Source organism: Lagopus muta, chromosome 5 (genome assembly GCF_023343835.1).
Source record: "Lagopus muta isolate bLagMut1 chromosome 5, bLagMut1 primary, whole genome shotgun sequence".
In the NCBI taxonomy this organism is placed as follows: Eukaryota; Metazoa; Chordata; class Aves; order Galliformes; family Phasianidae; genus Lagopus; species Lagopus muta.
In genome coordinates, this window is record NC_064437.1 from 10,340,297 (window position 1) to 10,367,493 (window position 27,197).

General features: G+C 53.3%; 3 protein-coding genes across 13 annotated transcripts; 1 reads left to right on the forward strand and 2 right to left on the reverse strand.

Moving 5' to 3' along the window:
- The first annotated feature begins 2,266 nt into the window (after positions 1-2,266).
- Positions 2,267-15,574, forward strand: ELOVL1 (ELOVL fatty acid elongase 1). 2 transcript variants are annotated; one of them, XM_048945037.1, is made up of 8 exons: positions 2,267-2,322; positions 10,760-10,821; positions 11,226-11,416; positions 11,572-11,652; positions 11,847-11,903; positions 12,257-12,362; positions 12,524-12,660; positions 13,086-15,574. In XM_048945037.1, exons 2-8 carry the CDS (start codon positions 10,776-10,778, stop codon positions 13,338-13,340), a joined length of 873 nt encoding a protein of 290 aa, XP_048800994.1. In that variant the 5' UTR covers positions 2,267-2,322; positions 10,760-10,775; the 3' UTR covers positions 13,341-15,574. The 2 variants fall into 2 exon arrangements, with proteins under 2 accessions (XP_048800994.1, XP_048800995.1); XM_048945038.1 differs by lacking the exon at positions 2,267-2,322 and adding an exon at positions 9,107-9,131.
- Positions 15,575-16,676: 1,102 nt separating this feature from the next.
- CDC20 (cell division cycle 20) lies at positions 16,677-22,176 on the reverse strand. Of its 2 annotated transcripts, none has more exons than XM_048945035.1 (11): positions 22,078-22,176; positions 21,731-21,927; positions 21,088-21,233; positions 20,381-20,477; positions 19,726-19,854; positions 19,153-19,349; positions 18,380-18,474; positions 17,944-18,175; positions 17,628-17,753; positions 17,353-17,470; positions 16,677-17,083 (listed from the first exon to the last, which is right to left on the reverse strand). In XM_048945035.1, exons 2-11 carry the CDS (start codon positions 21,921-21,923, stop codon positions 16,905-16,907), a joined length of 1,512 nt encoding a protein of 503 aa, XP_048800992.1. In that variant the 5' UTR covers positions 21,924-21,927; positions 22,078-22,176; the 3' UTR covers positions 16,677-16,904. The 2 variants fall into 2 exon arrangements, with proteins under 2 accessions (XP_048800992.1, XP_048800993.1); XM_048945036.1 differs by lacking the exon at positions 22,078-22,176 and having other exon boundaries at positions 16,677-16,802; positions 16,896-17,083; positions 21,731-22,007.
- A 95-nt stretch (positions 22,177-22,271) lies between these two features.
- On the reverse strand, positions 22,272-27,079 carry MPL (MPL proto-oncogene, thrombopoietin receptor). Of its 9 annotated transcripts, XM_048945032.1 has the most exons (10): positions 26,794-27,079; positions 24,583-25,006; positions 24,209-24,453; positions 23,988-24,144; positions 23,744-23,873; positions 23,468-23,640; positions 23,249-23,391; positions 22,854-23,182; positions 22,691-22,778; positions 22,272-22,611 (listed from the first exon to the last, which is right to left on the reverse strand). In XM_048945032.1, exons 1-10 carry the CDS (start codon positions 26,905-26,907, stop codon positions 22,396-22,398), a joined length of 2,019 nt encoding a protein of 672 aa, XP_048800989.1. In that variant the 5' UTR covers positions 26,908-27,079; the 3' UTR covers positions 22,272-22,395. The 9 variants fall into 9 exon arrangements, with proteins under 9 accessions (XP_048800989.1, XP_048800990.1, XP_048800987.1 ...); XM_048945033.1 differs by having other exon boundaries at positions 22,854-23,391; positions 23,744-24,144; positions 24,209-24,340; positions 24,583-24,758; positions 24,880-25,006; XM_048945030.1 differs by having other exon boundaries at positions 22,854-23,391.
- Positions 27,080-27,197: the final 118 nt, after the last annotated feature.

Consider the following 27,197-nt stretch of genomic DNA (forward strand, 5'->3'; position numbering starts at 1 on the left):
CAGGCCGTACACAGCCCATGCTACTGTAAACAAGAGCACGACAGTCAGGTTGTTTCTTGAATTGCAGGTGAATTGCTAATAAAATGTAGGGCTCTGCCAGCTGCACAAGCAATATGTGTAGTAAGGGCACCCTCGTACAGGTGTGTGACACAATCACCTTTTGTTTGTAGCCCATACTGTAGCCAGAGCAACATGCCTAGCTGGCTGCAAACAGTTTTCCTCCCAGATTTTGAGTCACACAGGCACGAATCAAGATTGAAGCAGATTACCCATTTACAAAAGTCTCTCTCCCAACACTTTGTGAACACCAGCCTGGACATGACAGGTCATGTCGCTCTGTGGCTTTGTCTCCTTCATCTTCCTTTATTTTTGAAGGATTTTCTTCAATTTGTGTGGTCATGCTCATGGCTAGAAGTCAGGAGCTCCACAACGCTCAGCAGACTAGTGGAATCCTTACCGGAGATCTCCAGGACCCTGCATTCTCTTCCAGTCACATCTAGTTGGGCCAGCGCCATTCTGCTGGAGAATTAACAGCAGAAACAGAAGATGAAGTAGCAATGGAAAATTAAAGAGCAAATACCCACAGAAGAAATGGTGTAGAGATTAGACACAACAGGGAACTGGAGTCCTGGACTGAGAGGGGAGAAAGAAATTGCATTCTGAGTAGAAGACAGTGACCTGGAAATTTATTGCAGTAGAAGGAAGAAGCTGGGCTGTGCAATTTGGGGCTCAGTTTTAGAGCCTGACAAGCCTGCCAGCAAGGGTGGATCCAGAGGAGAGAAGGAATGCTTAGAGAAGCTATGAGATTGGGGATATGAGGCTGAAAACTATCTAGCAGGGAGTGGGAAGGAATTCATTGGTGTTCTCTCATTTCATGAGGAACAGCATAGCAAGATTTCCATTTAACAGGACCAAGAATCAACTTAGAGATCAATAGTTCAAAACAGAAGAACAAGGAAAACAAACGAAATACACGAAAGGTAGCAAATGAAATTGACGCTTGTTCTTAACAAGGGAGAATAGTGATCCAGCCAGCTGCAGGCCTGCCTGTCTGATATTAGTAGTGTTTGATTAAAGAGTAACTCAGCATATGGACAGGAAATGGAAAGTGGGTTAAAATATAGTCTGTTATGCCTGTCTAACATTACTATAAAGCAATTGGCCCTACGTGGACTGCAGGGAAACAGATGATACACTGGGAACCTTGGTAGGCAGTGGGGGCAGAGGTGAGCAGAGGAATTTCACGTGGGAAAGAGTGGTTAAAGGTCAGAAGAACACAGAGCTTGGTGCAAGGGAGCACATCAGGACACACAGAAGGTTACCACTGAGGTATTTTGTAGATATTAGCAAAAATATTAGGAGCATTCGGATGAAATTTGTACGGAATCCAGTGTTGTGAGGCATTGGCAGTGCAGGAAAGGAATTCTGTATCACCAGAATAGGCATGAAAATCTCCAGGAGTGCAGTTCTTTGTTTTGGGATTTTGTGAGCTGCAAGCACCTGAAGGATGTGACAAACGTAGCCTTGGCTCCATCCAAGTGGGGAATTCTCACCAGGTGATCACAGAATGTGCCACCACTTCTGGTCACCATCTTCAGGAGGAACTTGAACAGCAGCATGGCCAGAAGTGTTGCCTGGACAGTAGGTGCCGGCAGCACAATGTTAGCTTTGAGCACTGGTTAGGAAGCTTGTTTAGTCATCTGTATAATGGCTGAGAGGGAGATGATTGCTATCTATAAGTACAGTAGACATAAATACATAGGTGAGGATCTATGGGAGTGTGGTGCAGGAGCAAATGGATATTAACTGACCATGAATCCATTTAAGCTAGAAAGGAGGTGGTTCCTAAGAATTAGAACAGTGAATTCCGAAACAGGCTTCAGATCAGAAGAGCATGGAGAAAAGCCCAAACATTTTATGTTCAAGTTCTGTAAGTGAAGACAACATTCGATAGCTGGTGTGATATCACAAAAAAAAAAAAAAAAACGACAACACAACACATGTGCCACTTGTCTATGGCTCTCCCTCTGCAGGGAGCTGCCTCACCCCTCAGAATCAGCGAATACCACCCCAAAACTCAGCATCCTCCCAGCAAAATTAGAGATCTCCACTCAACCCCAGCCCTGAGGTGAAGCCTGTGTGGGCGCGGCCATAAAATGGGCGGGCTGCAGTTCTAGCGACGATTGGCCTAGAAAGAAAAGCTCCGCCCTTTTTGGGCGGGGCCCTTCCCTCTAAGCCAATCGTCAGCGGCGTGGGGGGCAGGGCAGTACTATATAAGTGCTGGGCAGCCGTGGTGGCGGGCAAAGCGGGGTGCGGCAGGCGGTGAGTTTATGCGTGTGCTGGGCTTCGCGCACATGTGGGGCTCAGTGGGGCGGGAGAGCTGGCCGACTGCTGGGGCTATGAGCGCTGTGTCTGACTGGGGCTGATCCTCCCTTGGAGGGTTACTGGGGGGAAAGTAAGAGGGTTTGGGACGAGATGTGTAACTGGCTGGTGGGTTGGGCTTTGCTGTTGGAAAAGCCTTGGGCCACGCTGTAGGGGTGCCTCAAGGCTCGGGGTTGGGCTGCCATGCGTCCGCTGTGCGGCAGGCTGCCCGCGGGCCAGGAAGCGCCGGCAGCAGCCGCGTGCGTGTGCCCGCGTTCCTGTCACCCGGGATGCTCCGGGGCACGGGAGGAGACGGGCGGTGTCCCGCAGGCCGAGTCCTGCGACAGTGTGGGCGCCGCGGCGGAGGGCCGGGCCTGGGGTGGCCGTGGTCCGATGGGGAGGGCCGGGTGTTGCGACACGGCCCCGGCAGGTGGCGAGGCTCTGGGCCGTTGGGCGCGGCCGCCGCAGGGCAGGAAGGCACCGAGCGGGGCTGTCATACGCGTGGGGATCAGGGGATGACGACACCAGTCGGCTAGAGCCGAGGATGCCCCGAGCCTGGGGCGGGCGGAGCGCCTCGGCCATCCGCCGGCAGCGGTGCTCGGACCCGGCGCGGGGCGCCCGGCGTGTTACGGCGCGGCCCGGTGGCTGCGGAACCGTCCGTCCTCACACTTCCGGGCTGCGGGGCTCTGGGCCGCGGTAGGCCCCGGCGGAGCCTCACCCCGCCCCGCGGCAGGGCCGGGCGCCGCCCCGCTGCTCGCTCCGGGGCGGGTGGGGGGCCGAGCTGCCGGGCCGAGCTGCCTCCCGCCGGCTTGCAGCCGGTGACGGGACGTGAAGGGCCCGGAGCCCACCGTGCTCGTCTCGGGACGGACCCCGCTGCAGCTGGGGCTGCGGTGGGGCTTCCTCGTAGTGAGGCGTGAGCGGCCTCCGCTGGCAGCACGGAGGCTGGGGAGTGTTCTCCTACGTAGCCCTCAGCATCAATGTGCCATTGAGAGATTCCTCTGCCCTCCTCCTCCGGTCAGGATGGCAGTACCAGGCCTCTGCTGGCAGCACAATGTTAGCTTTGAGCGCCGGCTGGTGTAGGTGCCGGTCCTCCCTCTGGCCCTAGCTCTGGAATGCCAGTGGGAGGAGGTTCTTGTCACCTTCTTGGTGGCAGCAGTACCCAGGCTGTTGTGCATGATGTCTGTGTGTGCTGAGCAACTGTGGCCAAATGCTGACTATCTGACTTCCTGTAGGCAGTGCTGGGCTTGATCTTTATTTCATGTATGTGGGCCTTATGTAATGATACACAATGTTGGTGAAGATGCAGGTTTGATTTCACAAGACCTGATGAGGCAATGTAAATGTAACTAAGGACACTCTGGCAAGTGGGGAAGCAGTCTGTGTGCCTCAGTGTGTGGACTCCTTTCCACAGCTGCTGTTGGAGCAGTGCAGAGGGGCTGCTTGATGCTGTCCCACTGGCTGTATACATTGGTTCTGGAGGGTGGGAGGAAGTGGAGTAACTCCCAGCTGGAGGCACTTGCATTTGTTTGGTGGGCAGTGTGGGATAACACAAGGTACTTTGCTGCTAGTGCGTCTGTCAGAGCATCTCATCCCCATGCCAGGGCTGTCTGTGCAGTAGTACATCCATCCTGCAGTGCTGCCCAAAATTGTCCACCTTCTCTTCTGCTAGAATGCAGCCAGGGCAGATTCCTAAGTGGATGGAGCTGACCTTCCCACAGGACCTGCTGGGTGGCTTCTTAAGGATGGCTTACAGAGTCAAACAGTTGACTGAGCCCTTGGGGCTTGACTGAAGCTGCTGTATCCTTATCTTCTTCAAAGAGATGAGCCCCTTCAGCTTGTGGTTGTGAGCTGCTGCTGCCAACATATTCCTCTGAGATGCAGCATGATGCCAGCTGTTGCAGTAGCCTGCATCTCAGTGTAGGGATTAAGCCATGCCACCCACACAGCCCAGGCCTCTGTGCTCCTGCCCCGCATAGTGTTCTCACCTCTATTTCCCTGTAAGTCTATTACTTAGAGAGAGCTTGTATGGTTCTCTGGGACAGGAATATGATTTAGTTCTAGCAAAACTGACAGAATGGACTCGGGGAAGAGGCAATAAAATCATTCTGACCTAGAGTTGTCTTGAAGCATTTTTTTTTTTTTTTAAAGATGAAAACAAAGGACATAGTGTCTTCTGTTTTTTCCTGATAGAGAAAAGCTTTGCATCTCCATGATGCTCTGATGCTGGCTTCCTTGCATTACTGTGTGATTGACTTTGCACTGTTGTCACAGAGTAGAGATGAACAGTTTCTCCTCACAGCTCCTGCGCTGTGATCCTTTAAGAATGCGCTTCAAGAGGTACTGGGAATGGTACCTGTGATGACCCAGGAGTTTTTGCCTGTTCCTATGCTTTTGTGCTGAATTTGTGCTACAATGTGCCCTGCTGTCAGGTGGTGGGAGTATGTGGGCTGGAAAGTCTGGTTCCTGCCAGTCAAACAGGTGAGGCAGCCTGAGCTCTTGCAGGCAGGAGCTGGTCCCCAGGAGCTGCGAGGCTGCTGTTGCTCAGAGATGACAGGCTGCAGCCGTCAGCTCTCTGCCTCAGCCTTTCCACAACAACAGGCCTGTGTCTGGCTGCATCTGGGACTGTAGTTTTGTGGGGATGCTAACTGGGTCTGGTAATTCTTGATTCTTCCTTGGAGTCTATTTAATTTCAGGTTGATCCTTCCCTTGTAGGACAAATCGGGTAATAAGCAGTCACTGAGGCAGCAAATTCTCCAGCTTTGCATGGTGTGCTCTTAGTCTGCAAGCACTGATCTGATAAAGTACTTGCTCGTGGTTTGCTAATAGACTTGTTCTGTATACATAGTGAGTTATATCCCATGCTGCTTCTACTTAATCCAAAGAGGCTTTCCTTCTCTGTATGGGACAAGTGGGAGAAGAAGTAGACTTGGTTTTAAGTGATCAATCTGCACCTGTAGAGATGAGGCCTCATGCTCATAAACCCTGTTAAAGGTGCCACCTGTTATGCCCTCGGGCTATTGAGCTCTGCTGTACAGCTATGATGCTGCTGGAGTCCGTGGCATCTCTGGTTTTGCCAGTGAACATAACTTCTTGTTTGAAGGCGGTTATGTGACTGTGCTGCCCTTTGTGCAGGGAGTAGGGAAGCCCAAAGCTGATGGCGTGGTAAGTTGTAGTCAGTGAGCCCTTCCGTGGGTGAGAAGTGGCTCTGAGTTTGTAATGGGCTTTTTGAATAGTCAGGGCAAAGCTATTAGAGTGATTTCAAGAGTCTTTCTGCTGCTTGCTTTGTAGACTTCAAATATCCATCTTGTTTTAGTGTCCCTGTCCAATTAGTGCTCATGCCTAGATGGTACAGCACACTGGTTATTACTGTGTAATATTACAGACACTGTGGAAATGGGTTTGGAGCCCTCTTGTGAGGCATTTACATGATCATGAAAGCCACAGAGACGAGCATCGTGGTGCTTTGCCCATCCCACATGCAGATAGGGGTGATCAGTGTTCCTCTGCCAGAGGGCTTTGACCTACTTCTAGTAGTAGGTGCTGGGATCAGCCCTTCTTGGTCTGTGTGTCCTCCTTCATCACCTACTTAATTCTATTCTTTGGGTGCTCTTTGCTATGTACCCTGGAGGGCTGCTGTGTGCCATTGCTTCAGATAGGTAGCCCAGTCATCTCTGCCTCACCTTGTACTGTGTGAGTATAGCACAGGGTCACTGTGACAATGTTGCTTTTACTTCTAAAGTAGTTTTGCGTGGTTTCTTTATTCCTTCACTCTTGTTCCTTGCAGTATCAGAGTTTCTCCCGGTGTTGCCTCTTTGACAGCTCTCATCTGCACTGATAGCCTGAACATGGAATCACTGTTGTTGGGTATGATAAAGAATAAGCTTAGTCTGACAGCTTGCTTGCTCAGTTCAGGAAGATGCTCTCCCTGGGGAAAAAACACTATTTGGATACAGGCCTCTCACTGCAGGTTGTTTCTCTGAGGATTCTGAGTCTGACTGCCTACTTTATTTTTCTGCACAAGGTTACTAAGCCCTATTGCTGCAGGCTTGTTCCTTCCCCTGTAAGCCTGGGGGGGATCTGATGACTACCCAGATTCTGCAGGTTGCCTGCTAGTCTGGGAGTCTCCTCTCATTTCTTCCTTCTAGCATGCATGGGAAGGAGAGGATGTAATCTTTATAAGATGCCATCCAAAAGCCTGAAGGTTTTACAGCTGCTACTGGAGAGTGTATGGTGTTAACACCGACCTGCTGAGGATTAGGGAACTGCTCAGCTCCAGACAGGTCAATCACATTATGCTGCTTGGAGCTGATGTGTAAGGAGCAGTGCTCGGCCAACTCCACTCCAGTAGTGACTGCAGCAACACTCTTTCTAGAGCTGTTGTATAGCAAGGGCTTGAGAGTTTGCCCCTTCACTGGAAACACAACTTGTCTGTATTGACATGAAAGGATACTGATGCTGACTGTCTGTTTTCAGGCTGTAAGCAATGTCCTTTTTCATTTAGCATGAAATAGCTGAGCCAGAGGAAGTAATAAATGGATGTGTGATTCAAATAGGATCTTATCTGGTGGTGTTAACTGCCGAGTTCACTGGGAAGCTTTGCGCTGCCACTTGGGCTGGGAGATATGGGACTAGTTGTCATCAGACCCTGGTCAGTCCATCTGTCACCAGTCCTCAGAGCCAAGGTGTCAGGCTAGGGCAGCTCTGTTCTCTTACTGTACCCCAAGTCTCTTGGCTGTGTTTTCCACATCTGAAGTGTAGCATCTTGTGCCAGGCTGCTATTCTTTGCCCTGTGACTTGGGGCTCAAGTGTTTCTCTTAGATTCTCATTTCTCTTGGGGGACTGCAAAGTGGGAAGACTTGACTTCAGTATGTGGACAGCCGTGTTCCTACTGAGTCTTCACACCAATGGCTGGGATCATTCAGTGTACCACCAAATTCTTAAATACAGCTCTCCTGTTGGATGCTCTCTGCTATATGTGCTTGAGCTTTCTTCCCAAGATGCTGTGTATGAAACCGGGTGTGCACTGAGTATTGTCCTCTCTTCCTCCTGGAGACGGAGCTGCAGAGGGAGAAAATCCAGTTCTCACTGCTTCATGGTAAACCTCAGTCTTACAGCAGCTCCCCTTCAGATCTCATAGAGAGCAGGGTGCTGCTGCTCAGGGATGCCCAAATTCCTGCTGCCTAGTCTCTGATTGCTATTGTTTTATGTTGGGCTGATGCTGTTGTGCTTGTCTTGATGAGTTCACTTGCATATAAGCTAAGGAGAGCTCATCCTGGAGCTGGCTGCTGTAGGTGATGAAGGTGGCAGCTTGTGATGCCTTCTGTGTGTGCGCTTCAAAGTTACTACATTCTGGGGTGCTCAGTCCCATTCTGCAGTAGCTGCCATCAGCAGGTCTTCTGAACTGTAGATCCCTATGGCCCTGCTGGGGAATGTGGGCTCTGAGCACTTGAAGTGTGCACAGGCACTGCCAGGCCCCTTTGGGGACTGGAGCTCTGCGAGGTTGGATGGGTGTTTCTGATGTGCTGGGATAGAGCTGGGGGAGGATGAGCTTTGGAGGAGGCTTTTTTCCCTGGGGTTGTGGAGTTCATTAGCAGTCAACAAGCCTTGCTGCCTGCCTGTAGGTCAGGGTTGAGGGTTGGCTTGTTATCCAGCCAGTTGGTAATCTCCTGACCTTTGAGGGTTGCTGATCCCTTGGGAGCCTCATGGGGACCAAGCCTGCCATAGCCAGTTCAACAAGGCCAGCTCTGCAGTCACCATCCAGACTGTTTTGGTGCTGTCTGTAATTAAACTAGTGGGAAGATTATGGTGGCTTGCCTTCTTGCCTGTTACAGGACTGATTTGACTTGAATACTGATGAAATGGGAGTGCTGGCTACTAGGCTGCTGGAGCTCACCCTGTTGTTTGTGATATCTGCTGTATGGTAAGAGATAAGTGCTTTGAAAGGTGTGTGTGCTCTGTGAGGTAAAGCTACATGGGTTGAGCTGTTGTCTGTCACTGATTCACAGTGCTGTGGTCAGGCTGCTGGGTCTTGTTATAAAGGGCCTTGCAGTTCTTGCTGAAGTAGCACAAATTGGCTGCATAGCTTGTTGGAAATCTGCAGTGTACACACTTAGTGTAAGTAAGCATCTAATCCTCAGTGCTGGTTACAGGGACAGAATTTGGCCTGCTGCTCTAGCCTGCAAATGAAATTTCCCCAGAGATAGAAGTGATAACCTGTTGGCGAGTGGTGGAAGCAGATGTGTTGCAAGGCCTTCAGGCAGCGTGAGGGGTGTGTTTGGGCCCCAGGGTGCTTTGGGAAGCTTGAACCTGTTTCTTAACTTCCCTTGAGCTAATCAAGGCTCAGTTTTGGGATCTCCGGTCTCCTCCTGGTTTCTTGCACAAGAGGACCAGGATCTTGGAGTCAAAGGAGAACGATTTCTTCTGTACTAACCTGTGAGCTGTAGGCTCCTGTGGTATGTTGTGTAGTGTAGCATGGTAAGAGCAGATGCCTGACTGAATACTAATTCCTCTCAGGGTGCAGAGAGACCTGAAGTGTTGGTGTTGTGTGGACGGATGAGGCACCTGGAGACTTGCAAGCCCTTCTGCTTTCCAGTGTGGAACAGCATGGAGCCCTTGTGATTCAGGAAGGCAAATGCATTTCACATCCTCTTGCCTGGCAGAAAGTAATGCTTGAGTCTGCTCTACAGTCACCCTTCTGCAGATCTATCTGAAGGCCATGGCTGCCCTTCAGGAGGTGGAAGTGAGTGAGACTTGCATGCTTACTGAGCAAGGTAGGCTTTGGTCTCTGCTTTCAGGACCATGCAGCATGCCAGTGTGGATACCAGATCTTGCAAAGACTTTGGAGTCCCTAAAAATGTGGCTGCTATTAGCTTTATTAAACAGAACAATATCCTGCTGCTGTAGAAAAACTCATACATCCTTTCCATAAAGTCCGTAGCATAATCCTTCTAGTTCTACCCTGGTAGAAATTCTGGTGTGTGCCCAGAGCCCCTGTTCAGGACAAGACCAATGCCTTTTCTCCCTGCAATTGGTTGAGAAGCGTAATCCATAGCTTCTAAGCTTGTTTTCTTCTTAGGAGTGTGAGATGTAGCTGTGAGCTTGTAGGTGCCTTTGATACTATCATATCCCAGCCTGCCCCAAATAGCTAAGTGCTCCACAGAAGTCTTAGGTCTTTACTAAGACTGACTCACTCAGCTTGATAAGATAAACACTGAGCTTGAAAAGTCAGGTAGCTTGTGCTGGGAACTAATACTTGAGGGCTACTCAATCTAGCAAATATAGGTGTAGCTGGATGTTGTGGTCAAAGTCTGAAACTCAACAGACAAGTTTGGTGCTTGCTCTCTCATGAGAGCAGCTTAAAGTTCAGTGGCTTCCAAGAGCTGTGCTTTCTGTCCTTCCCACAGCAGAAGCCGTAAGTAGCTTTCAAGGATGCTGTAGTTCCTGCTGTGCTTTTCTGGCTTCTGTTAAGTGTGGGGAGGGATAATCTTAGTGCCTGGGAGTGCCTTCTCTGTTGCCAACAGAGGTTCCTGGGGTCTTTGGGAGTGCTGGCTGCTCTGCAGCCTCACTTGAAGGGGTACTTTAGGCGGTGGTGTGAAAGGGCTGTTAGAGGGAGGTAGGTGGCACTGTCCAGTTCATGGAGCAGGGTACGAACAGGTGAGCACAGAGCTAGCGCTGCTGCTGTGGTGGTACAGGCTTGCTGTCTTAAGTGGTGAATGGGAAGGTAGATAGCAGGCCACTATGATTGATGCCACTTTGGTGCTTGATAGCCTTGTGTGGTGATTGCTGCTGTCCTGCCTGGTCAAAACTTGGAGGAGGGGTGCTGGTGTGACTGCTACTGGATGCTCCCTGCTGGGAAAAAAGGTCACTTCAGCCTCTCCGCTGTAGCTTGAATCAGCTATGTGCTTCCTGATGGTGGCAGCAGTAATCCTCCAGGGAGACTGCCATGGGGGGACCTGTTTCTCCAGGCCCACGTTTGGGAAATGATTCCTGTGCCCCTTCTTGGAGGAAGAGAGGATGGATGGGATTTCTGCTCCCCAGCATCATGGCTGTGAGTGGTGTTAGCACTTGAGTGTGTTACAGCAAGAATAAGGTCAAGGAGATGTAGATGCAGTGCTGGCTGGAAGCTTTCTTAAATGAAATGTTAGGATCTGCCTTGGAAGGACTGCAGGTGATGATGTAGTTTCCAGCAGAGCTGAGGAGACAGGATAGGGTTCATGGAAGAGTAGGGAGTGCGTGGCTTCACTGGATGCTTGTTTATAATCAGTTGGAAGTAATGACAACCAGGTAGTCATGACAGGACCCTGAAGCTGTGCTCGAGATGTGATGTTGTGTAGGACTGTGCTCTGCAGGCTGCCTGCCTGGGTCAACTGCTGCCTGATCCGCCCTCCTCTCTCTGCAGACACACTGTCTCTACCATGGAGGGGATTGTGACTATGTATCAGGACTTCATGAAGAAAGCAGGTAAGTGGCTCTATGCAGATTCAGGGTGGGTGGCATTATGTGCTGTGCTGCCACAGGCCTGGGGGTGTGTTCTGACATCTGATGTGATGCAGGTCTAGCTGTGTTCTGCCCTAATATAAGTGCAGCTCTGGGGTTTTTAGGCTACCTGAGACTGTCTTGCCTCAATGTCTGATGAGGCATTTGTGCCCTCCTCCAGGCAGCTCTGAGGAACATCTTCAGGCTATATCTTATACAGCACAGCTTTGCTGGGTTCTCCAGTCTCTGTTACCAGGTTGCCCCTTGCCTGTACTCCTGTCCTTGGAGAATGGGGTTTTCATGTCCTTCACTTTATTCTGGTGTTATCACTGCTGTTAGCACATTGGGGTTGGGATGCTTACTGCTGTGCACTTTGGCTTTCTCCACAGACCCCCGCATTGCTGATTATCCACTGATGCAGTCCCCATTCCTTGTGTTGGGCATCCTTCTGGCATATGTCTACTTTGTACTCTCCTTGGGTCCCCGGCTAATGGCAAACAGGAAGCCTTTAAATCTGAAGAAATTCATGGTGCTATATAACTTCTTCCTGGTGGGACTCTCACTCTACATAGTCTATGAGGTGAGTTGCCAGCAGGTTGTCTGGCACGTACAAAGCAATCCATGCAGGCTGTGTGGGTCATGGAAGAGCACTTTGTGGGTTCTTTGGTATTTTGAGCAGGACTGGGAAATGCAGTGGCTTGTGTGTTGGACCTCACTCTGATGCTCTTGTTGCAGTTTCTGATGGCAGGGTGGCTTACTGGGTATACCTGGCGATGTGACCCTGTGGACTTCTCACAGGACCCCAAGGCCCTCAGGGTGAGTTCTCTTGTCTCTCATGAGTAGGGATGGCTTTCAGTGCTTGTCGGGACAGCAAGTTCCCTGCCTCTTCTTTGAGGCAAATAACTTGGTACCTGGCTTTTAGTGTCACTCCAGGGTTCCTGTCTGGTGGGATCTGGTTACGGGGCATGTTCAGACTGACATGGGAATCATGTTAACTTGTTCTATTACAGATGGTCAGTGTTGCTTGGCTGTTTGTCTTTTCCAAGTTCATTGAACTGACAGACACGGTAAGTTTCTAGAGAGGCCTTGTTCTTGGGGGAAACTTAATCACTGCTTTGGGCAGGGATTTGAGGCCCAGTGTACTTGAGGTGGTAGGTGCCTCCTTTGGCCCCTTCAGTCTGAAATGCTGGTGGTTCTATCTGATATCACTGATGGGAGAGATCACTCTGGATATCACAGAGGCTACTTCTATCATAACTCTGGAAGCTGCAGGGTAACCTAATGTGTGGTTGCAATGATCTTGGGGGGAAGAGGAGGAGGGGGGAAGCATCACTGAGACCAGACACTGAAGCAGTGGCCTGGGTTATTTCACCTGCTCCCAGGATGCTGACCTTTGATGCTTGCTGGGCTCTCATTGCAGGTCATCTTTGTCCTGAGGAAGAAGAATGAGCAGGTCACATTCCTGCACCTTTTTCACCACTCTGTTCTGCCCTGGAGCTGGTGGTGGGGAGCAAAGTTTGGACCAGGTAAGATAGGAAATAGCTGGAGAAAAGCTGGAGTTGGTATCAGCTGAACAAGGAAGGCATTTTTTCACTACTGCTGGACTCCTAGGAGTCTTTTTTTTTTTTTTTGTAGTACTACTTTGCTACAGATGATTGACTTATTCTTGTGCAAATGTGTCTAACAGGGGGAATGGGATCATTCCATGCCATGATCAATTCCATGGTGCATGTGGTCATGTACTTCTACTATGGGCTCTCAGCAGCAGGACCTGCCTTCCAAAAGTACTTGTGGTGGAAAAAGCACATCACAGCCATCCAGCTGGTAAGTCTGTGCTATGGAGTAGTGTGTGTGTGTCCTCAGCCTCTGATGTGAATGGCAGATCAGTGCTTGTACATATGAAAGATGCAACCAAGAGCTGTAGTTCTTCTTTCTCAGTCTTCCACTCTGTGTTTCTAGCCGCTCTGGCCTGCTGTGGTCTCCAATAGCCCTTACAGCCTGGTGAGGGCGTGGAGAGTGCTCAGCCTGCTGCCTCTGGGTTATGGCATGTTGGGAGGGTGATAGACAAACACTGCTTTAAAACTCATGCTTGCATCTTCCAGCTGCAGCTGGCTGCTCCTCTCTATAAGAACCTGTATTTAGAATGGGCAAAGAGACTACAGATTTAATTAAAAAAAAAAAAGTGTATAGTGGGAGATCCTTAAGCAACTCCCGTGAGTTATTTGTTTCTGTTCTGCCTTGTTCCCCAGGCACAGTTTGTGATTGTCTCCGTCCACATCTCCCAGTACTACTTCATGCCCAGCTGCCAGTACCAGTTTCCCATCTTCATCCACCTTATCTGGATTTATGGGACCATCTTCTTCATCCTCTTCTCCAACTTCTGGTACCAGTCCTATACCAAAGGCAAACGATTGCCCAGGGTGGCTCAACAAGCAGCCCAGCACAATGGTAGCAGCATCCATGAGAATGGCACTGTCACCAACGGCAAGGTCAAAGCCAACTAGAGGGCAGCCTGGCCCTCCCAGAGCCAATGAGAGCCCCGGGGCAGAGGCAGCTGGGACCTGTTCCCCTGCTCCTGGGTGCTACTAGCCAAGTCAAGTGCCTACAGACTGTTGTACCCTTGTGCCCAGCCCTGCTGTCCTCTGTCTGCATGCCCAGCCCCTCTGCTCCGAGCAGCCGTGGGCGACTTCTGCTCTTGGGAGGGCTTGTGCTGTTTCTCGCTGTTGTTGAACGGAGAGACAGCTGCCTGCATCACAACTTGGGGCTGCAGTCCCATTCCAGTGTTTCCAAAGGAATTCCCCCAAGTGCCTGCATCTGGCCCTTTTGCCTGGGGGCCATTTCCTTCTGAGTAGGACCAAAAGAAGAGACCGATCCCTGTCCTGGTGCCCTCTCCTCTTCCCTGGCTCATTAGAGCCTGTGTGGATGAAGTGACTTGTCCCTGGTTGCTTGCTGCTGCCAGCTCAAGTGTGAGTGCTCCTGCTATACCATGCCTTGTGCCACTTTGTTCCACGCCACAATGCTGTGTGTCCCTTGTGGTCCCTATATACCCAGGTGGTGGTGAGGGGGTCCTGCCCTGGTGTCTGTGCTCAGGTGTGGCTGTGGAGAGTGTAGGGGCAGCAGATATGTGGTACTTGAAGGCCCGGAGCTGCCCAGTACAATACACATGCCTTATGCCTAGTACGAAGTGGGGTTGTGACACCCTGAAATGCCTCTACCATATAATAAGCCCAGGTTGCCTTGCATTTCTTTCCTGTGCCTGGGTGGAGTGCTGAGCATGTGCTTTTAGCCATGCTTATGTGTGATCCAGAATAGCAGTTGGTGGCTTGTTCTGGAGTGAGGGAGGCCAAGCTCACTGTGCTTTGGGTGACTTACATTCCTGCAAACTCAAGACTCGAGCAATAATTGCCTCTAGAGTTGTCTGCTGGGCTCTCCTGCCTGGAACTGGCTCTGCTCTGGCCTGATGTGAGCACAGTGGAGGATGGTTGTAGCATATTCTGCTATGGTGTAATGGGGAACACCTCTTGCCTTCATGGATTCTGCTAGGGTTGAGTGAAGATGTGCTCTGCCATTCAGCAGGGCAGTGCAGCAGCTCTCCTGGGCCTGGTGCTTGTTGCCTGCTCTGACTAACCAAAGCTATATTAGTAGCCTTGAGGATGAGGTGAAGGAGCCAGGCCCAGTCAGATTGGGCTGCTCTTCTATCACAAATAAACAGACAGAAGGAGAAATGGCTCTGCCCCGTGTTTTCCTGGCTTGCTGTGCTGTGAAGCTGTTCCAGCTGCCTGGTCCTGCCCAGTGGTTTTGGAGGCAGGGCTGGGAGAAGCAGCTGGTGTAGCAGGTTTGTGCTGGTGGGGAGAGGGCTGTACTGTGCTGATGAAGCAGATGGCAGATTGTTTCCAAGTGCTTTGATAGAGGGGTGCTGAGGGCAGGAAGTGTGTCAAGGCTCCTGTTGTGAAAGTGGCTCCACCCTGTTAAAGAATGGCTGGGGTGGAACAGAGGTGTGGGCTGGGACCTGGGCCAGCAGAAGCTGCTGCTGCTTTTCAGAAACCCTGTCCTGGCTCTAGTGCAGAATTGGGGTGGAGTGGGGATTTGAGACTCTGGAAACCCAGGTTATGGGGAAAACAGCAGGGAGACCAGCCAGCTGCTTTCTGAAGAGGGAAAGGAATCTATTTAAAGCTGTTGCCATCTCTGAGTGAAGTGCTGGTCTCTGCAGAAAGTATTTCAGGCTGGACAGAGGATAGTTTCCACTGCTGCTTTCTTGCTCCTGCTACATCAGTCTGTCTTCCTCAGCTGGGTTCTGTTCCCCTCTACTAGCTGAAACAGTTTGGCTTTTATACAGAATGGTCAGTGCTGCCTTCCTCATCAGCTTCTGCTGTGTGGGAGGGCTAGGCCTGAGTGCTGACTCAACCCTGAGAATTGGGCTGGGTAGCCAGCCAGCTTGTGTGGCAAGGAGGAATGCATGAACCCAGGAGGCCTCCAGGTGAGTTTCACTGTAGATTTGATTGTGGTGTGGGAGGGCTTTAGTGGAAGTGTAGCCAAAGCCCTGCAGCTGGGTTTGGTGTGGATGAGAGCTCAGTTGCCTCTGCCTTGCATATCTTTTAGGAAGGAGGACAGGCTGCTGCCCTGTGTAAACATTCTTCCCCATTTCTACTAGTGCTGCTCCTGGGTTAGGGACTGACAGAAGAGTTCTGGTCCTTACTGAAGTGGTGGCATATCAGCTCAGTGCTCAGAATTCACAGCTTGAGCAGGAGGCAATCCAGCTGAGACAGAGTGCTGCCACTGTTTAGCTTCCTTTCCCCTCCCTGCTTCTCGCTGGCTCTTAGTGAAGACAGGACTGTCCTTGCTTTTGCCCAAAATAGTAACAGAAGTTTAAACTACTTACACTTGATATTCTAAAAGAGGGCTGTTCCTTCTGTGTGCTCTGCTTGCCCTTCCTCCAATTGTTCCTATTAGCTTGTGATCTTTCCATGGGTGGGCTGTGGGAGCTTAGTCACTTATTCCCTATTGGGGACAGACAGTTCCAAACTGCGTTTACACCCTATATGGCAGTTGCTGGGCTTGCATGTGAGCTCCTTCTCTCCAGGGCAGCAGGGCCAGTATGGGGCCAAGGGAAGAACACTGTAATCCCATCTCCTTCCAGTAATGCTCAGGGGACTTTCAAGAGCCATGTAGAAGCGGAGTTTCTGGAGGCGAGTGTGCAAAGGATGCAGACAAGCTAAGCCCAGAGTAAGATAAACCACTATTACAGTGGGATAGGTGGAAAAACTGTGCTAGCTTTCAGACATGCAAAGCCTTCTTTCCAGAGAGGGTCACTCCTGTGCTCAGGCTCTGCCTCCTGCAGCTGCTGTGACACTGTATTCCTTTTTGCCAACATTATGTGTAGCCCTTCTCTGCTGCCTGTGGGCTAAGGCAGTGGCTGCCTGGTACAGCACACAATGCTACCACCTGGCAGAAGTGGATGGAACCTGGTGCAGCATGGCACTGTGTGGGGGGAAAAAAAAGGGGAAAGCAGGCTAGGAGGTGCATAGGCTTTGCTAAGCTGCTTTGCATACACGAGGATGTTATTCACAGCTCTGCAGTTCTCCAGGCTTCTCCAAATAGCCCATTATGGGGTGGGTGCACAGTACCCTGGTGCAGCCCTACAGCCCCGGAAAATGCAGTTCCACATTCAGAGTAGCATGGCAGCTTTGGCCAGGGTGGTCTTTGCTCAGGTAAAGGTTCACTGTATCCATTAGTTTAAGATGTTCAAAGGGAGTGGGATGCTGATTATGACTTCACCAGAGGAAGGATTGAAGAGAGCTTGCACAGACTAGACATTAACTTCAGCTTGTGAAGAGTTACTGCTACCAGGGGTGAACCCCATATTGTAAGCTGGCCCTAAAATAGTGCTCTACTTCTTGCCCAGAAAACAAACCTCAGGGACGAGTTTCTTGTTGATCTAAGCCACAGATGGCACTTTCTTCCATCAGCTTTAAAAGGCAAAGGCAAATTAAAGCTGTTTATTAACATTAAAAATACTGTACAGTGTGTAAGCCAATGTCCCAGCTTCCCACAACACCAACCCTGTGCACTTATCGGATGCCCTGGTGAATGATGCTGCTTTTGGCACTGTTTGCCTTTTCTTTTTCCTTCTTCTTTATGGGATCCATCTCAAAACAGCGCCAAAGCCGCAGTGTTTCATCAGCAGCTGCTGACGCTACTGTTACACCATCTGGGCTCATGGTTAAGTTCAGGACTCGGGCAGTATGACCTAAGGAAGTGTACAGTCAGGGCTGTGCTGATTTTAAGAGCAACCATCGTTCTCCCCATCTTTTGCACTTGTGTCCCTCATAAGCCTCAACAGCCTGCATCAATGCCCCATAACGTACTGAAGCCCACATCCTCAGCCTATAATTCTAGAGAATGTCCCTGGATGCTTTTTTTTTATTATTGGTGCTTCAGGTTAGACAAGTAGCAGACTACTTGAACTGAGGATCAAATCTGCCTTCAGCCCTCCCTTCCCCAGGGAGCCTAGCTTACCTCGAAGTTCAGTGACCTTGGCCATTGTTGGATACTTCCATATCACCAGCTGATTCTGTGCAAAGCCATGGCCTGAAATGAACTCTTTATAGGTTGTTGACCACAGGATAGAACAGACCTGCGGAGAGGCAAAAATACGATGAAGACATGGAAGCTACTTGTGCTGATGTTCATCAGCAAGGATGAATCCCTGCTGGCTCCCTGGCCTGTCCCAGGCCTCAGGAGCCATCATGTGTGCCAGAAAGAACTTTATCACCAGGATGTTTATGTCTCACCTGGGAGTGGGCATCAACAGCACTGAGACAGGTGCCGGAACAGACATTCCAGATGCGGATGTGTCTGTCGCTGGTTCCACCTCCAGTGGCTAGGACATTTGACTGCCACGGACACCATGCCACAGCCTGAGGAAGAATCAGTTCATTTTAAGAAGTACTGGAGGCAGCCTGTTTCCTACTGTGTCTTCCAGAGCTCAGGCCACAGCAGCTCCAGGGTAGCCTCTCTCCACCAGGGCAGGGACTGCAGCAAGTGCTACACACCTGCTTTTCACACAGACATGCCCCCACACTATCCACACAGCAGGCCTGCACTCACCTTGACAGCACCCTGGTGCTGAGTGAAGGTCTGTATGGGAGTGAAGTCTCCACTGTCTCCCTGGACAGATGGCCAGATGTTCACCAGGTTGTCGTTGCCACCACTGGCCAGGTAGCGACCATCTAGAGACCACTTGAGTCCGCACACCTCTTGTGTGTGGCCAGTAAGAGTGGCCACGTGGTGCTCAGCCACTCTGACATCATGGTGGTGGATGTGGCCAGTCCGTGACCCACTGCAGAGAGGAGATTCACAGTGTCAGACTAGCTCATTTTCACCAAAAGCTCTTTGTGCTATTGCAAGGCTGCCTTTATTGCCATTGAGATTCAACCAGTGTTAACCACCATCACTGGCCTGTTGACATGAGCAGAGCAGCCACAGAACCTCTTCACAACTGACTGTGTCCAGCAGCTGGATGCTGCTTCACCCCCAGCTTTACCTGGAGAGGATGTAGCTGTTCCAGCTGAGGGACCCCACCCGAGAAGAATGGCTGGTCATACTTCGGAGACGCTTCTGCTGCTGTATGTCCCATAGCTAGAGAGGCAAGAGTATTATGTTCTCCAGAGGGTAAGGAACAGCAGCATTGTTGCTTTGCCAGGAAACTTTACTACACAGACTCTGGCATTTGACCTTTTCTGTATAGGAACAGCAGTTAATTTCTTATGTACGAAACAGTTATTCCAGGCATCAGAATATCCCTGGAGTCTGCCTTGCTACTGCAGTTCATCACTGGCCACAGGTGGGTGGGGACACTTCCCTTATACTAGTCTTAGCACCCTCAACATCACAAGACAGAGGCTGTAACCACTAATAGTCACAAGACCACAGGAAGGATTCTCACTGCAGTGAGGGTCACTTACAGGCCTTTGGAGAGCAGATGACAGAGCTCTAAAAAACTACTTAGAATTTGTGCTGCCTAATGATGACATGAGCATAAGGGCACCTTCAAACAATATTGCTCCCAGGCAGAGAAGCACATCAGTGTCAAGTTCTCTACAGGCCTCTGTCACAAGTCATCCACTTCAGCCCTTTGCTCCCACAATGGGCAGCAATTCACTGAACTGTAACAAGTGCCAGAACACTCCTCTTCCCTGTGCTAAGGATAAAGACAAGTCAGAACACACTGTACCTGCCCTGTGCTAGCCAAGACTTTGTTCCAAGGCCCCACAGCTCCAGCAATCCTTAGGCCACCTCTCATTTTACTGCACTCACCTGGACCTCAGCATTTCTTGTGCCAACAGCAAGGTAGTTTCCTTCTTTAATCCATGACAGAGAGGATACATAATCATCTGGATTCTCTATCTGCAGCAGCTGGATGATTTCCCCAGAAGAGTGATTCCACAGATAAACACAGTTGTCCAGAGCCACTGCCAGGAAGTTCTGAGAGCTCCAGTCAATGAGATTCAGATCTACAATTCGGAAGAGCAGTGCAGCTGACACAGTGCTTACACACAGAACCCCACCCACATCTTCACACAGCACTGCAGTGAAATATTTTCACTAATGCCAAATGCCATATCTCCCACCTGCACCAGCCACACATGCATGCAGGTAAGGGGCAGCCTCCAGGGATCCACCATGCCCAGTCAAGTAGCCCCAGTTCAAATTACCCACATGGTGCTTTGGACTATTAGGCAGCACAGAGACACTCAAGAATTGGTTAATGCCAGTCTGGGTGCATGAGAAACTGAAACAGCCCATTTAGAGAGTTTTGGTTCATCAGACCATGTTGGCTTAAGTCTTTTACCCCACTTCAAAATGATCTCAACACTGCAGCCTACTTACAATAGTCATTGCGAATCTCTGGTGCATCCAGGATCCGGTCTGGCATTGAGGGAATGTATCTACCATGCTTCCTACTGGAAGCAGGTGTAGTCTTCTGGCTGTAGAGCACTTTCAGGTTATTCTGATAGCCTGTGTGCAGAGAAACAGCTTTGATATCCTGCTTCCTCCTGACCATTCACCCAACTAGAAAACCCCTTCAGTTAGAACAAAGTCCTGGAAAAGAGGTCTGGATATCAGAGCACTGTGTTATAGCCTTATTGACAGTATTAATTACTGAATCAGAGTGGTTCCCAATTCAGAAGAACATGTTTGACTATTACCATTCACTTTCTTGCCTAGGAAGTTCAAAGCTTTTATAGGCAGACTTCAGGAAAATACACTATCTGCAGTGCAAGTTAACAACTGGCAGTCATAACCCAGCTTTCATAAAGCAATACAATGAGAAACCTCACACAAACTACATGCCAGCTGTTATGCCAACCCCTGAACTTCGGGAAACCTGAGAGAGATTCCAGTGTGTGAAGAACTCTGAGATCAGCTGATCTCTCCCATGGCCAGAAATAGGGCCACATGCGTTGCAGTTCCCCACACGGATCTCTGTACCCAAGTCCCTCAAACAGGCCCTGCATTGCACCACCCTCACTCTGCATCGTACCTTCTGGAGCGTTCTGTGGCTTTCCACTAAGGCGAAGAATCTTAGCCTCTTCTACATCAAAGCCATTAAGATTCACTGCCCAAGATTTCTGTTGCTCCTAGAAAAACAAGCTACCCTCAGCAAGTCTCATTTGAAATACCACCTTTAAACAAAACTGCAGCTGGTAGAAGACAGTTTGGTTGCACTGTGGGATTCAGCTGCATATAGGCAGCTCAAAGTAGGTTTTTCCTCAGACACCATCAGCAGGACATGGTGCTGTTTTCATGAAGAAAGCTATAGTCACAAGGGACCAAATGCTTCATAAACATTTCCAGAGCACTACATGCACATTCCAGAATTGCTCCCCGTGCAATATTCTATTGTCCTAGAATAGCTACTGCCAGCAGTTTCACACTGCTCAGGCTCACAGATCTCTGTAACCTCTATTTAGAAGTCTCAGTAACCCAAGTTCCACTGTCAGAAGCTGCACAGACCAAAGCAGAAGCCTGTGCTTAAGGAAATACCTCTACAGAGCAGCTATGTGCTCAGCCCACGTGTACAGGCTGTGCACAGGTTCCACTTGCAGGCTCCTGAAGGTCCAGCACAGGAAGTGGAGCTGGTGGGGACCCTCATCCCCACACCTGCTTTTAGAAGCTGCTTTCTCTGTGTCAAGTCACAAAGGATCAGGTATTTAGTGACAATCATATTAATCACAGTACTGTGCTCACCTTCTTGGTAGGGGAATTTTCAGCAGGGTCATTTTCTTTGGTTAGGAGGAAATTGGCCATTTCCATCTGCATCGTGCTGCGGTTGGGAATGTAGCGATCCCCCCCAGCTTTTGTTGGGGTGCTCTGGACTTTGGATCCAGATTTGCCTGTGTTCACATGCGTAAATATTGTTTTAGAGATACTGAGAGAGTTTGCATTCAACAAACTTCCAAAGCAAAACGAACACCGTTTCCAAGAGGCGCTTCAGCAGTTTAGCCTACAGCAGAGACAAGCTCCGTGGCTCAGAACACACAAGCCGCAATTCGCAGCTATTCCCAGCCTCCCCCGTACCTCCCCGCATAAAGGCAGCGAGCTCACATCGGGAGCGGCCACAGAGAGAACGCCCGTGTTCTGCCGCAACAACAGCGCCAGAGCTCACGGAGAAAGGGAGGCCATTTCCCACTTACAGCGCACGGAGCGGACGAGGCACGCAGCCCTGCCGCGCCGAGTCCCAGCAGAGCCGTATCGCGCGGCCGGCGAGATGCTGGAAGCGGCGGTCCGCCCGGCCGCAGCGCGGAGCTCCGCGCACCCAGAAGCGAGGGACGCCCTCCGCCCCGCCCGGCATCCCAGCGCGGCCCGGCACAACCCCGCTCCCGCCGCTCACCGGGGGTCTTGGACGGCGTCTTGCTGCCGCTGTAGGAGCGGTTGGCCGGCTTCATGGGCGACATGCTGGCGGCGGGGCTGGGGCCGGCGCTCTCCTTGGCCTTGCGCTGCCACCGCGCGGGCGGGGCGTTGGGGATCGGCGTGTCCAGCTTCAGCAGCCCGTGCAGGTCCGCCTCGAACACGAAGTGCGCCATGGCGCTGCGGGCAACCCGCCGGTCAGTGGGGCACTGCCAGGCACGGCCACTCCCCTCCCGTTAGGCCGCGCCTCGGGCCCCCCGTCTCCACGGCCTCCCCCGTTCGGGCCTAGACAGCCCCCCGGCCCGGAGCCCCGCCGCCGGCCCCTCTCACCTCCGCGTCCCGCTCAGCCTCACGCAGCGCCCCCCTTCCGTTCACTTCGGCTTTTAAAACCGCGCGGCCTCCCTTCCCGTTGGTCGCTTCAAATCTAAACCGCCGCACGTTGTCATGGCGACCTCGCGCAGCCGCGCTGCGATTGGCTGAGCCGCAGAGTGGGGCGGGGCTTTCCCCGCCGGGGTGCGGTCTGCCCGGCAGTGGGGGGGGCGGCGAGGGTCGAGGTGCGGGGTCTGCCCGGGCGTGGGGCGGGGCGGCGGAGGCGGCGCGAAAGAGCGGGGAGACCGCGTGATTGGTCTGTATTTTATGGTCTATATTTTACATCCCAGGGGGAAAAGGGGCCGAGGGCGCTCCGCGCGGCTCCCAGCCGCCCATCAGCAGGTAGGAGTGGTTGGCGATGTCCGTGCTGGGCGCCGGGCGGCTGGCAGCGGGTTCTGGCGGAGGATCCCCTGGCTCGCCGCGGGGTCCGGGCAGCACCTCCAGCAGGCAGGGCAGCACGGCGTCCTCCGGCGGCTGCTTGTAGAAGGCGCAGGGCTGGGTAGGGGGGAGGAGATGCGCTCGGGGCGGCCCCGGGGCTGCGGGACGGCCGGAGGCGGCCCGGCCCGGCGCTCACCTGGCCCTGCTTGGGGCTGTCGTGCAGGAAGGTGCCCAGCGCGCGGTGCAGGTCGGGGACGGGCGGCCACAGCTTCTGCTTCACGCTGCTGAGGAGGCGGCGGGGCGATGTGGGCAGCCCCCCGGCTGCAGCGTGCACCCCGCTGCCCGCAGCACGGCCTTACCTGTACAGGGACGGGAAGGTGCACCGCAGCCCCAGCAGCACTCCGGTGAAGATCAGCGGTGCCACCGTCACGCTCGGGATCACCCAGCCTGCCACGGAGGGGCGATTCCGCAGAGCCGGTCGATTCTCCTCGTCCCACCCAGGCGCCCTCAGACCCGCATGGCCCTTACCCGCTTCAGCCGCGACATCGACCGCGACGGGCTGGGACCACGCGCTCCAGCTGCCCCGGTACTGCGGCCCACCGGGCTGCGTCCGCACCTGGGCACGATAACGGGCACCGGGCCGGAGGTCCAGCACTTCTTTCCTGGCCGCCCGCGGGACCTGCAGCACCTGCAGGCAGAGCTGAGTTGGGGCTGTGCGGGGCCTGCGGCTGCCCCGTGCCGGCCCCTGCATCACCTTCCAGTCGAGGCTGTCGTCCGTGGCGTAGCGGATCTGGTACTCCAGTTGCTCCGCCAGCGCTTCCAGGGGCGGCAGCCACCTCAAGGTGAGCCGGCCTTGTGCCGCCGTCGCCTGCACGTCCCGCGGGGCCTCCGTGAGCACTGCGGGGTGGGGACGTGTCGCTGCCGTGGGACAGCAACCCGCCCCGAGCGACAGATGTGGAGTGCAGAGACTCACCGGCCTGGTGCAGCCAGAAGGGCTCCTTGAAGTAGCTGAGCACGGGTGGGTCGTGCAGCCGGGTGATGTTCACCAGGACGGCAATGGGGCTGCCGGCCGTGGGCTGGAAGGTGCAGGTGTGTCTGCCCTGTGTCCCCACGCTGGTCTCTTCACACTGCTGCCACATTTCATCCCTGTGTGGCAGGGAATGGGCAGCCGGTCACCCTGCGGTGCTAGTACTGCTGCCACTATTCTCTGCTTGGGGGTACAGCTCCGTGTCGTTGCTGTGCTCTTTACCTCATGCCAGCCCCACTCGGAGATGCCTGGTAGAAGAGCTCATGGGTGCTGTGGTGCTCTGCAGGGTCCCAGCTCCACACACAGCGCACACACCTCAGGTCGGGAGTGCTGCAGTGCAGCCCAATGTCCCCTGAGCAGGTGAGAGCCAGGGCAGAGTGGCTGCTTCTTCCCAGACCCCGCAGAACCCAACTCCCATGTGTGGGCACTCTGCAGCCCCCAGCAGCGGAGACGGACAGTCTCTCACCAGAAGAGTGGGGCGTCTCTGCGACCACCACCTCCGACCAGGGCCCCCAGACACCATCCATTGAGGTGCCATCAGGCTTGCTGCGCACCTGGATGTGGTACTTCACCCCCGGCTGCAGCTCCCGGAGAATCACCCACGTGTTGGCCTGTACCAGCCCCTAAAGAGAGTGGTGAGGGTGGGGGGCTGCCACGTGCCCCAGATCCCGCAGCCCCTGTACGTACTTGCCCTGTTCCCTGGGAGGATGCAGCTCCCCTGGCTGTAGGTGGGTGGGCTCCGTTGGTGGGATGGGCAGGGAGGTCCCCGGGTGCCGTGCCACGGGGTGTCACTGTGGGGGTCATGGGATGGTAGCACACCTCATAGAGAAAGAAGTTGGGGTAGTCAGCAAGTGGCGGCTGCCACGACACACGGAGCTGCCCTGTGGCTCCTGCCCAGTGGGCACTGATGTTCACTGGTGGGGCGATGAGACCTGCAGAAATGTGGCGGGGCATCTCCAGTGTTACAGCAGCCACAAGGCCCAGATGCTGCCAGTGATGGGTGGGAAGAGGAAGGGGCACCTAGGTGTAGGGATTAGGGTTGTGCCACGGGAGAGACTCACCCACTGCATCCACGCTGAGCTCCCGCCTGTGCCTGGTGTGGTTGGTGGCAGCGTCCAGGACAAGAACGTGGAGCTGGGTGAAGAGCCGCACATCCTGGCTGGGGAACACGCAGATGTGCCGCATCCCATTGGCCCCACGGCGCTGTGTGGAGACTGCACACATGGTGGGTGCATCCCTGAGGAACAGATGGGGCTCCTCCAGCACCCTGAGCCTGGGGCCAGCTGAAGGGAGGGGATCTGGCCATGGCAGCGGTCCCTCAGTGTCACCACTCCTTCCCATGTCCCCGTGGACTCTACCTGCTGTACCAGTAGTAGAAGCAGTGTATCCCACTTGCCTCCTCCTCATCCCAGAAACACGTGAGATCCTCAAAGGAGCGGGAGAAGCAGAGGATGTCCTCGGGCACCTCTGCCAGCAACACGGCATCTGGTGGGAGGGAGGGCATGAAGGAGTCCCTGGCTGCCTCATCCCCTGTGAGACCCCTCCTGCACGAGTCCCCCACCAGCACTGAGGGAGGGATGCATACATCACCACTGCTCCCCCTTCCCAGCACACGGGGTCCTTGGGACAAACAAACATCCCAAAATAGCCCTGTGGTCAGATAGGCTCTGGAGATCAGCGGGAAGCACCCGGCTAGACTCACTCCGGAAGGCACGTGGAAGTGCGATAAGGAGAGCAATGCTTCAGGAGCGGCAAGGGCCTGGGGCTTGTGTGGGGTTTGCAGCCCTGGGCATGGGGGGGTGCTTGGCAACAAATGGGCTCTGCTGGAGAGCTTGCCCCCTTTCCCCAGCACATTGATCTCCTTGTTGTTGCAGGGGTGAACTGGAGCATTACACCTTACTGCTGTGCTGCTGGCTGATCCCAGATGAAAGGAATGAGCACAGGGATGCCAAAGTCTCCAGATATCTGCCAGGTGTCCACCTCATTCTCCCTGCCCCTTACCTTGCCCTGACCCCTCGCCCTGTTCCTCCTTTCCCAGATGGCATCTTCTTCCTCCCACCCATATGCTCTGCCCGCAGACCACAGCCTGCTCTCTCCTACCTGCCCTTCCCTTTTTGCACCCCCAGCCACCCCAGCCTCTCTTGCCCTTCCCTGGCAGTGCCCCCCACCCAGCCCCAGGGCGGCACTGCCTCTGCTCTGCCATGCCTTGTGGTTCCCAGAGCACCCTCAAGGAACAGCTCTGCAGCTGGCACAAAGCAAGCTCAGGCATCGCGCTGGCACTGTAGCAGTGGTTTCTGGGCACAGAAGCAAAAGGTGAGCCCAAAGCCTCCTTTCCTACCCCCGCACCTGTAGGGGTGGTTTAAAGGGTGCTCCTATGACCACTATAGCAGTCTGACCACAGATCTTGGATGAGTGCGAAAACAGGAGCATGACATTAAACGTTTTGTACAGTTAATGCTTTATATAGTGTTCTAGAAAGAGTAAAAGGGCCTAGGGAGAGAGCTTAAAGCATCAGTAACCCTGCCGGGGCTGGCTCAGGGCTGGATGGAAAAAACCCATGGGGCACTAAGGTGGCACCAAGCTGGGCAGTGCCACTGCATTACATGTAGGAGCAGCATGATGTCATGGGGCTGAGAGCTGCCACCCCAAATTGGTGGCTGGCAGCTGCAGGAAGCAGGATACCCCTTTGTTGCAAGCACCCTGGAGTGCCCCATGTGTGACCGAACACATCCTCCAGCAGACCCTCCTGAAGCCATCTCCCTCATCCCGCACCTCTCTGGCTGTCGCAGGGCACAGATCCTGTGATCCACCCGTGGGGGAATAATGACCCCAGGACCTACCTTGGGATGTCACTGGCTCAGGGTCCACGGCAGGGCTGTGCTGGCTCAGCAGGACAGCAGTGAGCAGAGCAGGCAGCCAGCCCTGGTGCAGGCAGGCTGCCATCCCGCCTGTTGTGCTTGGTACTTCCCAGCACCCCGGCTGCTGCCCCGGCTCTGCAGGGTGATACCTTTATCTGGGAAGTGTAGGCTGTGCTGCTCAGGAAGCCTGGCTGGAGGCTCCCCTCACCCCATCACCAGCACTTCCCCGTGCCCAAAACCACCGTGCTGCAGCCCCTCCACCAGCAGCCACAGTGCCAAGAGAGACTGCTCCCATCAGATAGGCGGCACGTCCTGCCCTTGTGGCTGGCTGCATGGGGTGGGAAGAAAAACAGCCACTGAGGAAGCAGGGAGGCCCCTTCTATGGGCTGGGCAAACTGTGGGACTTGGGGATACCTGCACTTTTGGTGTCATGTCAGAGCTCAGGGTGTGGGACGGTGGCTCCGGCTCCATCTCAGCCTGCGCTGCCCCACTCTGTGTGGCCCCGCTGTGCCACAGGCAGGTTGGCATCAATCTGCCTCACGGCACCGCCATCCTGGGGGCATGGAGGGGAAGGGGGGAGCAGCCAGCACCAGTTTGTCAGGTTGTTTTTTCAATCCAGTCCCACTTCCTTCTCCATCTGATGACAGGGCTTTGCAAGCAACATGCACAAACCCTTTGGTTCAGCATGGCTGCCCCATGTTCACAGCTCAGCAGGCAGGTGCAGAGGTGGTGGCACACTGGAGCAGCTGGTCCCTGTCACTGCTTCACTGGCAACCTCACTCGTGGAGCAGAGGATGCTCATCAATGGCTGCAGCTGC

Coding starts and splice junctions, on each gene's coding strand:
- ELOVL1 (XM_048945037.1), top strand. CDS start 10,776: ATGGAGGGGATTGTGACTATGTATCAGGACTTCATGAAGAAAGCAG. Junction 11,904..12,256: donor TCATTGAACTGACAGACACG/GTAAGTTTCTAG, acceptor CTCTCATTGCAG/GTCATCTTTGTCCTGAGGAA. Junction 12,661..13,085: donor ACATCACAGCCATCCAGCTG/GTAAGTCTGTGC, acceptor CTTGTTCCCCAG/GCACAGTTTGTGATTGTCTC.
- CDC20 (XM_048945035.1), bottom strand. CDS start 21,923: ATGGCGCACTTCGTGTTCGAGGCGGACCTGCACGGGCTGCTGAAGCTG. Junction 17,754..17,943: donor AGCACCAGGGTGCTGTCAAG/GTGAGTGCAGGC, acceptor ATTCTTCCTCAG/GCTGTGGCATGGTGTCCGTG. Junction 17,084..17,352: donor CAAGGTCACTGAACTTCGAG/GTAAGCTAGGCT, acceptor ACACTTCCTTAG/GTCATACTGCCCGAGTCCTG.
- MPL (XM_048945025.1), bottom strand. CDS start 26,907: ATGCCAACCTGCCTGTGGCACAGCGGGGCCACACAGAGTGGGGCAGCG. Junction 25,007..26,793: donor ACATGACACCAAAAGTGCAG/GTATCCCCAAGT, acceptor CCCTCCCACCAG/ATGCCGTGTTGCTGGCAGAG. Junction 22,612..22,690: donor ACAGCCCCAAGCAGGGCCAG/GTGAGCGCCGGG, acceptor CCCCCTACCCAG/CCCTGCGCCTTCTACAAGCA.